This window comes from Anoplophora glabripennis, unplaced genomic scaffold, assembly GCF_000390285.2.
Source record: "Anoplophora glabripennis isolate ALB-LARVAE unplaced genomic scaffold, Agla_2.0 scaffold137, whole genome shotgun sequence".
NCBI classification, from domain to species: Eukaryota; Metazoa; Arthropoda; class Insecta; order Coleoptera; family Cerambycidae; genus Anoplophora; species Anoplophora glabripennis.
This window is the reverse complement of record NW_019416282.1, coordinates 1,005,861-1,019,121: the sequence shown is the minus strand read 5'-3', so window position 1 is coordinate 1,019,121 and position 13,261 is coordinate 1,005,861. Positions and strand designations below refer to the sequence as shown.

Genomic DNA, 13,261 nt, shown 5'->3' with positions numbered 1-13,261 from the left:
TTCAAATTGTAGTTAGAACTGTTAGTTCAAATCTTTCTGTATAGATGGCGTGGCGATATTAAACAATTTTTTTATCCCTGGAACGTGGCAGACCATCTGAAAGATCGTTAAATTTTGAGTAATTTTTGTAATATAATTTTTGTAATATAATTTTCCCTATATTTACTTTTTTCGAGATATGTCGACTTCAATATGCAATGTATGATAACAGGAAAATCTGTTATTTTATCTAAATCACACCGGGACAAAATATTCTTTTAAAATATTGTCATAATGACTTTATTCACACCACATACTAACTAACAAACATTAATTATCAAAAAACAAATGATCAACTACAGAAAAAAAAATTGTACAATGGTAAATCCTATAAGTTTATCCTATAAAACTGTAATTATTGGAAAACTAATATGTATGTGTCATCTGTCATTATTTTATTTTAAACAAATGACATGAGCCACCTATGCATTTTTTAATAACATTTGATAAAATGCCCTTATAAGATTTACCATTGTACATTTTTTTTTTCTGTAGTTGACCATTCGTTTTTTTAAATAATTTATTGTTTGTTAGTTAATATATGATGTGAATAAAGCCATTATAACACTATTTTAAAAGAATATTTTGTCTCAGTGTGATTTAAATAATATAATAGATTTTCCTGGTATATCATTCATTGCATATTGAAGTCGACATATCTCGAAAACCAGTAAAAGTAGGGAAATACTTTATATTACAAAAATCACTCAAAATTTAACGATCTTAGAGATGGACTGCATTTCCACGTTCCAGGGAACAAAAAATTTTTTAGTATTGCCACGCCATCTATACAGAAAAATTTGAACTAACAATTCTAACTCCAATTTGAAGCTATTCGAGGGACCTACCTAACAACCCCAGTTTCCGGAACTAAAATAAATTTCTTCATTTCGGAGATATTGGCAGCGGAAGTGTTAAATGGCACACCCTGTATATCAGTTTCAAATTATTTTATCACATTTTGACGGAATGACGTATTCTTGACCTATAAAATTTGTCTGTAACTGACAGCATCCGAAAAATGCTTTTGCGGGACTAGAAAGTTTAAGTTTGGAAATATTCGGTAAATATTTGGAAATACCACAAAATTCTAATTTTTGGTTATATTTTAGTTTGGCAAAGATACCATTATAAATTAAATAGAAGAGTATATAGAAGAATGTCACAACTTCAGAGCTTCACACTTTCTTTGTGTAAATCCTAATTATGACCTCCTGAATTCAAATCTAAAGTTCTTTGAAAAATTGGAAAATTAGATATTCAATATCAGAAAACAATATGAACGAATATGAAGTTGTTTTGAGACAATAGAATTAAACTTAACCTAACCAAAGTTCCTAAACTACACTTTCCTTTCTGAGAAAAGATATCTATGTAATTACTGATCTAATCACCACAGGACAATGTTAGGTATACAGACAATGTTAGGTTTATTTTCAGATCAAAGTTAGATATATTTTCAGATCAAAATTAGAATATGGAACAGCTTAGCTTAGGAAATTTTTCAAAATTTCAGAGTATGTTTTCGATCGTCTTAAAGCAACTTTAGATTCGTATTCACTCAAAGTCAAAATTAGGATAGATGGCAAAACTTATCAAGGTCTCATATTGTGCCGCCCTTCTACATAATAATCCAGATAAAAATTTTGAAATCAAAACTTTGTAGTAGTCGTTAATAGAACTACTTTCTGTGTCTATTTTGCAATCAAAATTACACGGATAGCAGTTACAACTACAATTTATCCCATCAATATGCACAGAGCCTTCATAATTGATTAAAAGCCACGTGATCGCCGAGATTATAGACAACCAACACTGCACGACTGGTACTGTCAACTAAAAATCCCTAAATCTTAGCCTTACCAATAGAAATGATTAATTTACAATGAAAATTGACAAACCGATATGTATACGAACAAGATAACGCGATCGCTGATTGGTTGAACAAATTTTCGTGAAAAAATATACTAAACACCAGCCGGTGAAAGAGAATGTAATCTTGATCTTATTGTTTTAATAATTAAATAAAACGTGAAAGAAATAAAATTACTGTTCCAAACAAAATTACTAGTCACGTGGCTTGTAATCTTTCTGAAGGTTCTGTATCTATTGGAATCCATTTTCTCAAACCTAACAGTTGCCAGCCATTTAAGTGTTCTGTTCTCGAAATATTCTCCCAGCAGTTGTTAGCATCAACGCACTTTTAACTTCTAGTCGAGGTATTCCAGGTTTTCATTTGGATATTTTAATTTTTTTACAGGACCGATGAACTAGCGATATTCAGTTGCTGTGTTGGATATTATTTTCCTGATACTGGTAAACGAACAAAGAGCCTTAGATGCTTAGGTGCTTACTGGAACATTTCACTGCCGATTTTAGATTGCCAGAGTAAGTACCTACAGTCGTAGACAAAAAAGGTTTCCTACCTAGAACGTAAAGTCGAAAATGTTAAAGTGGTTTGGGTTGAAAATTTTTATTGTCCACAACTTTACATAAGTAGAGGAGATCACTAACGAAAGTAACAGTTCTGGTTCAAAGTCTATAATTCTTACATGATTTATCAGCGGAAGATTGTTCTGTGTAAAATATATAACAAAAAAAAGGAAGAACAATATTCCTTAAATCTCGACTCTTTTGTTTTTTCCTTTATTTAAAAGTTATTGTTAGGACACGGTTATAGGCAAGTTTTTAGGATTATTTGAATATCACACAAATATTATTTTTTTGATTCGACCGTTTTAAAATGAGGTTTGTTTAATTAGACACAGAAAAAGTACCGATATTAAAAATATATACCATTTTAGCACAGTTTCTACTTATACAGGGTGTCCCAGAATAACGTGTACAATGGAAGACCACAGATTCGTGGACTCAAAATAGGCAGATCTAGGTTAATTCACCTATATCCAAAATCGCTTAGTTTCGCCGCTAGATAGCCTCACAGTTGGTGAAATTTTTTGAAATTTTGTAAATAACTCGAATACCTATTAATTACCTATTAATCTATTTTGATTATTTTTGGGATGTTTCCAATCTACACATTTTGGTGTTATAAAGAGTATATTTTTAAACCTACAACTCCTATAAAATTGATGTATGGTGATAATATGCGTTCGTAACATTTTCCTTCTTCGGGCAATAATGACAACTATAGAAAATACGACTAAAGTCTAGTCCAAGTCTACATACCGTGAACATACAAAAACATAAGTAAAAGCTGTATAAAAACAGCTGTACAAAACTGTTTTTAAACATTTATGAACATATTCATACAAACGCATCTGTTTTTTTGTTTTCCATCGATGATGAAAATCAAAAGTTTGAAACACAAACATTTGCGAATGGATATGTTTGTTTTCCAAAAAGGGCAAATTCAGAGCATTTCAATTCTGTGTTGTGTATTTTGTATGGGCATAAATTGTCGAACATTTCAATAAAAGTTTCGAAATCAGTTAGTGTCATCCTCCAAAAATATTAGAATCCCGTTTTGTCATTTATTTTCGACCTTTCCCGAAAATGTTTCAGAATTTGTCTTTTATTTTTTCTTCTTAAATTAGAAATATTGAAACCAGAATTGCCTCTTTTTTAATTTTAAAATATAGAATACTTAACAGAGGGTGTTCCGCATGTAAACCAAAAGATAATTTTTTAAACGAAAGGTAGGATGTATACAAATTATAGCACTAAACTAAAATATAGTATTATTTGACAAGGCATTTATTGTAGTAGTTATAACTTTATTCTTTTTTTATGCTACTTTCCTCTTACATTCTTGTCAGTATTCCATACTATCTGCCTAACACCCTCTATATTACTACCCTTACTGATGGATTAAGCTCAACTATTATGGATAGAGAAACAATAAGCAGACAAAACCTGATAAAAACTATTCGATTTAGATGGTTATTTTTCAAGATACGGACGTTGCTACTTTCGTCCCCATTTAGTTTCCAACTAACCAAACCAAACCAAGAAAAACAGTGTTTTTAAACTGAAATCCATTAAAATTAAGTAGTGTGCAATTCTTAATATTTCCAAGAAAACAGGGATCATTTCTACAAAGATGTTGTGAAACAACTTATTAAAAATAGAGAGATAGATCTACTTACTACCCTATTAATTAATTTTTAATGTAATATTTAATAGTAACTGTCTTATCTCCAAAGCCATTAAACCACGATAACAAATAATAAGCACATAAAGCATTAGGTACTATCTCAATTGTACAGAAATTCATCATAAAAGTTATTTGCCGTTGGATAATGACCTAATCTTAAGTATAACCTTTAAACCCAGATTCCATCTGTCTTGCATTGTGCGGGCTACGCATCCGACATCCGGCAATGGTATGCATTTTGTAGTGAGTTTCAAATGTAAAACGAGATAAGAGATCCCTTCTCTCCTATTATGAATAGTGCCCCCAACAGCTAGCATCCGCTTGAAGTACAGAAAATATAATACATGCGATTCATTTTGTGTTTCGGGTCGTAGTGAATTTCTGAATAAAAACCGAATTCAGTATTGGGTAAGTTTAAAGATTATGTTCTCTAAAAATATGTATAAGAATAGTTGAAACAATAATTTATACAATACGGGGTAAGAATAGAAATAGATACTTAAGAAAAGTGTATAGGGCACGAGACAATTAAATTCGCCCTAGAAATAATCTGAAAAAAAAATCACGTATCACCTTGCCCTCAAAGTTTAACAAATAAAAACAAATATCAGAAATGAATTTAGCAAGGTCGAAATATAAATGAAATTGTTTTAATCAAAGGTTCGTAGGTTCTTCAGTGAAAATGTCCAAGAAAAAAAATTTTATTATGTAGTATCCAAAATTCTAAGGTAGAAACATTTATAAGTTCCTGCGTATTTGGACCTGCTGGAAATACTGTTGTTTTCAGTTTTTTTTTATGTTCAATATTTAGAAAGTGTCTAGAATGAAATACTCCAGAGTTAAAATGGTTTCACAAGAACTTCTCAAAGGCATAAAACTTTTTAGCCTAAATTTTCAAGAAAACATTTCTTCTTTTGTATTTAACAGAATATGCAAGTGCCCAAAAAATAAATAAAAAGTATACAAGTACCTATACGAATTTTCATTTATTGAAATTAATGAATAATTAAAATGATGAAATGATAATGTCCATTATCTAAATGTATTTTCCAAAGTAACTCAAATAACACAAACTTGATCTAAAGATATGCTTAGTTATGGTGGGATATGCCCCAATGTCCCAGTGATGTTCGTAAAGTCGAACAGATATTTCTTTGGCGTATACAATTAATTTGTCACTCAGTAAAAATTCAATATTTATACACACAAATGATTTATTGGTGAAAAAAGAATAGCAAGGACAGGACAAATTTTTATGGAAAACCTTCAAAAGTTTCTTTGTTGTATCGTTTAAAATCATGCTTATTATTTATTAATTTCATATAACAAGGTACAGCTTAAGAGTTCTGAATAACACCAACAACAGTGCATTCTATGAATATTGGTACAATGAAGTCAGAGGTCCACAACACGTTGTCTATTAAAAAGTCATGCACATCTGTTTTAATTTTGTCTTTTTTTATTAACATTTTGTAAAAAAAACTGTTAACTACATATTCTATACAAATCAGTTTCTGTTTCTCACTAAGGTAGAGCTGCGCAAGATTGAGGAAGAAGGTATTCGGCTAGAAGGAATAAGACGTACGCGCGGCTATTTGAACCTTCTTTGCGGTGTCCAGTACGCGTTTGTAGGCGGAGCTGTCTCAGACGCAAACTTATTTGTGTCGGTTTGTAGTTGTTTAACATTCAACCTGCATAAATAATCGATGTCAAGTAGAATACATAAAAGTAAGATATAAAGTTACTCTGTGGCCAGGTACTTTGACTATTAGCTCAATCAATTATGCAATAAGAAAATACATGAAATTATGTTATAATCGGGGTATATCCTCAAAATTTCAACACTTTATTACGTTAATTTTTAATTCAACGTATGAATTCTACAACGTAATGTACAAAGTTTTATAATAACTTCAATTTGAATACATAGCAACAATAATGTTTACATTTACTTGTAGCTAACACTACCTTGCATTACTATTTTATACATAACAATACTTATTTATGTATTAGAGAAGCAAATTCTGAAAAAGTAAATAAATAAAGAAAGAAGAGAATTACGTATATAATTGTAACTAGAATTCCCAGTGCCGTTACATAACACTCCTTTCGCATTAATAAACAGGCACTAGGTGTATTTATGAGAAATAAATTTACTAATTAAGTGAGCACCATCGTTCGATTATTTTCTTTCTCTGATATTTGAAACGATTAGTCTATAATAAATTCACTATCGATCACCGCTTATTGCTTTTGCAAAATATTATCATAACAAACAGTTGGGCATCTGGCTTAAGAACGTTGAAGTGCTGATTGACGTCAAGTGTTGAATTTTCAATAAGGCCTCTAAAATAGTGCATCGTTTATTTGTAATACATAAGTGAGAACCTTGTTAATAATTTATTGGGTGACAAAATGGTTTAAATAGAATAAAATAATATTGCGTACAGAATCTGGAAATAGATTGGTTCTGTGAAAAAGTCACAGCTATGTCTGTTACGCTAGGAATCAAAAGTAATAATGTTCTCTTTTTAATCAAAATTATATCAGTTTATTCGATCTGTCTATTTTTTTAATTTTGTTTAATGATATGTTTTATGATGAAAGCAGGAAAAAGTATTATAGCCCTAAAACTTAACACCCCGTAACTAAACCGTTTAATTTTAATGTGTCCTTAAAAAATTCCGCTTGAGTAAACTAAATTTTGTGTATTAGTTTCTATTTTTTATAACTGTAATTTTGTGTTCTGTTAATTTTTTTCTCTATTTGTTATAGAAGCATCTTTACTACAAAGTAATCAAACACAGGAAATTATAATCAAATCTACAAAGACACGCAATATGGTAACAGGTAATAGAACAATTTTTAATAGTATTTTTTAAATATTTTTGTTCAACTATATCAGATTACTGAAAAATAAAGAAAGTGATAATAAGAAGTAAATACACTAAATTTCAGAAATTCTGAGATTTTTAATAAAATTGCTTCACACATCTCTGCCCCGCCGCTGGTAATGGAATATTTTTGTACGATATTGTTTGTAATTATATTTATTTATTGTGGCATTTTGTTACTGTTTAATTTCATTTGTTATTTCTGCCACACTGACAAGATTTTTTTTAATAAATAGCGTTTTCCGCTAAAAGACTCGGTGAAGGTGTTAATTTTATAAAATTAGTGTGCTAACCAGCAGTGGCGGCTAAATTCCATATCAGGAAGGGCGGAAAAATTTTGGTACAAAGTATAGAAAAGAAAATCAAATATAATTGGATAGTTTTATTGTAAGTACTGTTGAAATATAGGGAAAATATACTCAACATTATTTTTTATAGTGAAAGTCCATTCTTCTGCTTTTGGCCGAAATAAACTTTTCTATTACTTTTTCATTAAAGTTTGGTATTTCTCGCTACATCGATTTTTTAGTAGATAGCACTGCAAGTGCTATAATCAATTTAAACTTTTACGATTTAAAAAAGAAACAAGAAACAATTTGTAACAAAATTTTACACCACACCTGAACAAATTACGTTTATTAAGAAAAAAAGCGGTGAATAGATTTTATTTGGTTGCGGTCAGATCAAACAGAGCCCAAAACTGCATAGTAAATACTACTTCCAATCCGTCTTATGCTGCGCGACGGTAACCATGACCACCGCTGTAAACACTTTACAGAGTTTTACAAACAAGTTTTACAAGTCGAGTTAACTGCACATTGCAAATTAAACAGTTGCTTTTTAATGTGTTTCATAAGGCTGATATATTTAATTATGTAGATAACATTGTAAATTAATTTATTTTACTATGAGACTTTACTAATCAGAAATATGTCATACTCAAAAAATAGATAATTCTTCAAAATTACACAATAAATACCACATAATTATTTACTTTCTTAATCTCTGATATTTCTAGTTAGGCAAAACTAAATTATTAAATAAAATCAACCTTTCGACTAATCATTTTGGTGCATGTAGTTATTTATTTAATAAAAATTCCTTTCTATGTGGCAGAAATATTTCAAACAGACCTATTTGTATACCATCCTAATAAAATTTTCCCTTAAATTGTTAACTCGCATTTTATTAGCCCCCATCAAGTCTTGAGATATAGTTTAATAAATACATTTTTTTAAACTTCAAGGCTCGAAAACTACTGGTTCTGGTATTCATCAACGCTTTTAGTTCTAAACCTTTTCAACATGAATTTAAAAAACATCCTGTAAATAACCTAAATTGATTAAATATAGAAGTTTAAATAATAATGTTTGTATATTGTTTCAGAATTATTAGCACCAGTATTACTTATTGTGGTCCTCTTTATAATCAATGGTGGTATTCTATTTTATATACTCAGAGCAAGGAAAAGGTAAGCACGAGGTATATTATTTTCAGAAAGAAATGAGGTCATAACGCTAATAAATTGCTGTCATGTTGACAAAGAAATAGCGCCTAATTTCCAATATCGCCTTTTAATGTAGGAAAACCTTCTGGATATCGTTTTTTACCTTGACATTTCCAACTTTTCATATAAAAATGTTCCAGAGGTTTAGTCTACAAAGCGATAATAATTTTTTAAAAGTAAGAGTAAAAAAAATATTATTCCTTTTTTTCGATTTTAATATACTTACTATTTTTACATTACAATATACACCTAACCCCAAAAGCGTTATACCATAAAATGTCATTAGGAAAAACCAATTTTGACGCCCTGTACCCAAAAAATAAAAAACGGTGATAGGCATAATTGTCTTTTGGAAAATATATATTTGTTTTTATGATCTATCAGCCTATAAATTTATGGTACTCTTTCCAAAACACCTTATATAAAGAAAAATTATTGTGGAAAAATTGTATTATAACTTGGAAGGTATATTGAACTGAAAAATAATATTGGTAAGCGATCGTATATTTTCTGGTCTAAAATAATAATTGGATAAGGATAAAAAAGGATAAAATTGTAATTTTTTTAGAATATTTTCCAAAACACTTTTTTCAAAAGTTAAACTTATAATACCAGGCATGATCCACAATCTGCAGTACTCAGTAATATAGTAATAAATGTATTTTTATTTCAATAGATTTTCTACGCCAATGATTTTTATAAACATGAGATACAGGGTGTCCCGGTACTTGATACAAAAAATTCGAGTACAGATAGATGAGGTCAAAATAATATCAGTTCTTCATATAAATTTTTTCCATACGAGCCTTCGTTAACAAGTTACGGGCCCTCAAAGTTGAAAATTAAAATCTTATTTTTATTTACAATCTCTAAACTACTAACTTCAGCATGATGTAAATTTGGTGATCGATAACATATGCGTTCAGCTTATTTCTGATGTAGTAAGTGAAACTTCATTATGCCCAGAACGCCAGGGACGAACTATGCCCAATGGTTAACAACCCAGAAATTTTGTATAGATGACGATCGCAATCTGCCTGTATCAAAAATAAGTTCCCTGAAGAATTTGCCAACGATAATACCCTCTTGGTTCAACTCGGTAAAATTAACAGTTTAGAAAATATTTGTGATTTTATGTCACGGTGCACTCGAGCGGCGCCTCTACCATTTTGTTTTTAATTTTTATTTGCACTTAATTACTATGTTAGAAGCGTACCTATTTTTAAAACAGGAGCCTAGAAAATCTTAATGTGTACTAATGTAATTATCACTAACAAAATTTGACAAACACACTTTATACATAAAAATAATTTAAAAGAAAGAAAACTGTCAATACGTTTTTGAGGAACGTCTGAATGGACATCGATATTTGGAGTTTTTGCAAAATAATTTGCAGCCACTATTAGATGATGTTCCATTAAACACCCAAAGAAACGTTTGGTTCATGCACAATGGGGCTCTCCCCTCCCTCTTCAATCTTGATGTACGAAATTATTTATCCATTGTGTTTAATAATAAATGGATTGGCAAAGGAGGCGCAATTTCATGGCCGCCACGTTCTCCAGACTTTAACCCGATGGACTTCTTACGTTGGTATACTTGAAAAGTTTAGTGTACGCAACTCCAGTACAAACAAGGGATGAATTGCTACAAAGAATTAATTTCCATTGTAATAATATTAGACCTACTTCAGAAATGCTTTTTCGTGTACAAACAAATAACATTCGTAGACATAGGAACTGCGTGGAGGTGAAAAGTGCCCATATTGAAAATGTATTTTGATAGTCTTCCTTCTTTAAAATTATTTTTTTAACTTACTCTAACTTATTCTTGTTTCGTTTTTCTATTTTGTGTTAAATGTAAAGTGTATTTGTCAATTTCTATTAGCGAAAATTACATTAGTACACAGTTAGATTTCCTAGGCTCTTATTTTAAAAATATGTACGCCTCTAACATAGTAATTATGTCCAATTAAAAATTAAAAACAAAAAATGGTGGATGCGCCGCTCGATGTGCTCTGTGACATAAAATCACAAATATTTCCTAAACTGTTAATTTCATCGAGTTGAACTAAGAGGGTATTATCGTTGGCAAATTCTTCAGGGAACTTATTTTTGATACAGGCAGATTGGGATTGTCATCTATGCAAAAATTCTGGGTTGTTAACCATTGGGCATAGTCTGTCCCTGGCGTTCTGGACATAATGAAGTTTCACTTACTACTTCAAAAACAAGCTGTACGCATGTGTTATGGATCACCAAATTTGCATCATGTTGAAGTTAATAGTTTAGAGACTGTAAATAAAAAAGATTTTAATTTTCAACTTTGAGGGCCCTTAAAATTGTTAACGAAGGCCCGTATGGAAAAAATTTATATGAAGAACTGATATTATTTTGACCTCATCTATACTCGACGGCCAAAATTATAGATAGTGATTCATCGCTAGCTTTTGGACTAGTAAGGGGGATGAAGCGTGCCGGGAACGAAAATCAATTGGCGTGTCTGCGTAAAAGGCAACAAGATATAGAAAATATTGAAAAAACATAATAAAACATAACATCTATTTCTTACGGTTTGCTATAACCGGCACATTGATCAATTTTAATTATTACAGCATTTTAAAACGTCCCAGTTGTGTTTTTTTAATTTATAAATTTATTATAGCCATGGAATTAGACCCCTCGTCTACGCTTATGCTATGACGTTTCTCAGGTCGGGCAAATCAAGTCCGTTTACACCCACTAAAAAATCATTTCCCTATTCCCTACCAAGTGCAAAAGACAGAGATAAAATATAGATCGACGTTCAGTGTAACTCAGTCTATACACGATTATAGATTCTACCGATGTGCATGGCGAGCGGCACAAAGATAAATAATATTGAACCGTATAGAAATCATTTCATGCATTATTGTAATAGTGTTTTTATATTATGTATTAGTCACTCTTAAGAAGAGATTCGTTTTGATGAGGTTAAGACACATGTTAAGTTTAAGGTGAGAAAAATACAACTTTGAAGATTGAAACAAATAGTTTTTATTTTTTGTGAAACTAACCATCCTGCCCGGCCCCTACAATACAAATAATAAATTTTGAAAATGAACGGGAAATTACGGGAACTATGTTGAGAATATTTGTGCAAATAGAATTAATAATCAAAAATCTTTGTCAGAATTTTTAAACGTCAAGAGGCATAGAAATTTATACGTTTTCGTATCTTCAACTCCCCCTGTCTCCTCAACAAATCAGTTTTGAAACAAATAGTAACAAGTACTTATAAGAAGTTTATTAGTTCACTTTTGTTATATCCTGTATATATAGTACCTACATCATCTATTTATAATGGACAACTTTCTTTTACAGGCAGACCTTAGACGAGATGAATGACGATGAATTAGGACCCATCACTTCCTCAAATTGATTATGTTTGCCTTATTAATTTATTTGTATTATAAGATTCTATAATATATTATTATAAATAATTTTTTTAAATAAAATTTATATGACTGTAGAATACATTGTTTATGCAATAGATATGAAGTTAATATAATTTCCATAAATAGAAAAGAACAATTTATGCAGTTTTTAATTAATTACCTGTGAACAAATGCAGATATAGAACTAAATAATTACAAATTTTTGATAAATTTTCTTGTCTATTAATTTTCAAATTTTGTTAAAACATAATATACCTACTGATTGTTGAGCTGTACTGGCTCTGATTTTTTCTTGTCTGGATTGGCACCCAGAATAAATACATACATAGGAATAGTTTATTGTTTTTTGGATTGCTATATTATATGACAAAAAACAAACTTTAGATGTGTGTTTATATAATATATTTTACAATTAATTACAACAAAAACAGTTCAATTCGCCACCCCGGGTTAGTGTTGTATAAAAGGTTGCATACGTTGCAGGGGCATATTTGACAGAACACAACTAATGTGAGTAAAATTTGAATTCTGTCCCCAATTCTGAACTCCCAAGTTATAATTTTCTGGATAAGTTATGCGAGTACTACTGCCTTTGAAGTATGCAATGGTGATATCTTCCAAAGCATTCCGAAAAAAATTAAAGTCATGTAAATTTATTCTGTTGTTTCACCTAAAATTACAACTTTATAAAAGCTATCAATCTTTTTTAATATTATAAATTTATATTTATTGGTATATTTACTAAATTCTTATTTCCTAGGTAGATAGCAGAGTAGGTATTTAAATAATCGTTAAAGGTATATTTCTTAATATTTAATAAACATATATATCAATGCAGTAATATTTTTGCAAGTAAAAAGTTGAAGATAAAAAAGTTCTATTGAAAAACTGATTTCAAACTCCAAACAATTGCCGATTTCTTTCGACCATAATGATCATTTTGCAATCATGATTGGATAAAAACTGTAGCATCATATGTTCATCCACCAATCAGGCTTGTCTTCTGATCACGATTATGAATCTTAGAAAAAGAAAACGGCTAGTGCTGTTTTGAACGTGAACATCTATTATTGTGTGATACTGTGATAAAAATGTATTTATATCCGGTTTTTTTATGTAACATATTTAATTTTGCAGTGGTTAGTGGTCAATAACAGTGTTAAAAATGCATTTTCTGAAGTGAATTAGTGAAGACTATTGTATTTATATTTTCTGCAACTATTGTAAGTAGGTACATTGTCATAATTTGGTTATCTACAACTGGATTA

The 13,261-nt window shown here is 30.1% G+C and overlaps 1 protein-coding gene across 1 annotated transcript in view; it reads left to right on the top strand.

Moving 5' to 3' along the window:
- LOC108904171 (signal peptide, CUB and EGF-like domain-containing protein 2) overlaps positions 1 to 12,048 on the top strand; it is a 55,177-nt gene extending 43,129 nt beyond the window's left edge. The window contains exons 6-9 of the mRNA XM_018706606.1: positions 2,300 to 2,427; positions 6,932 to 7,006; positions 8,437 to 8,521; positions 11,920 to 12,048. Coding sequence (XP_018562122.1) covers positions 2,300 to 2,427; positions 6,932 to 7,006; positions 8,437 to 8,521; positions 11,920 to 11,977 — 346 coding nt within the window. The 3' untranslated portion in view covers positions 11,978 to 12,048. The remainder of the gene's footprint in view (positions 1 to 2,299; positions 2,428 to 6,931; positions 7,007 to 8,436; positions 8,522 to 11,919) is intronic.
- Positions 12,049 to 13,261: the final 1,213 nt, after the last annotated feature.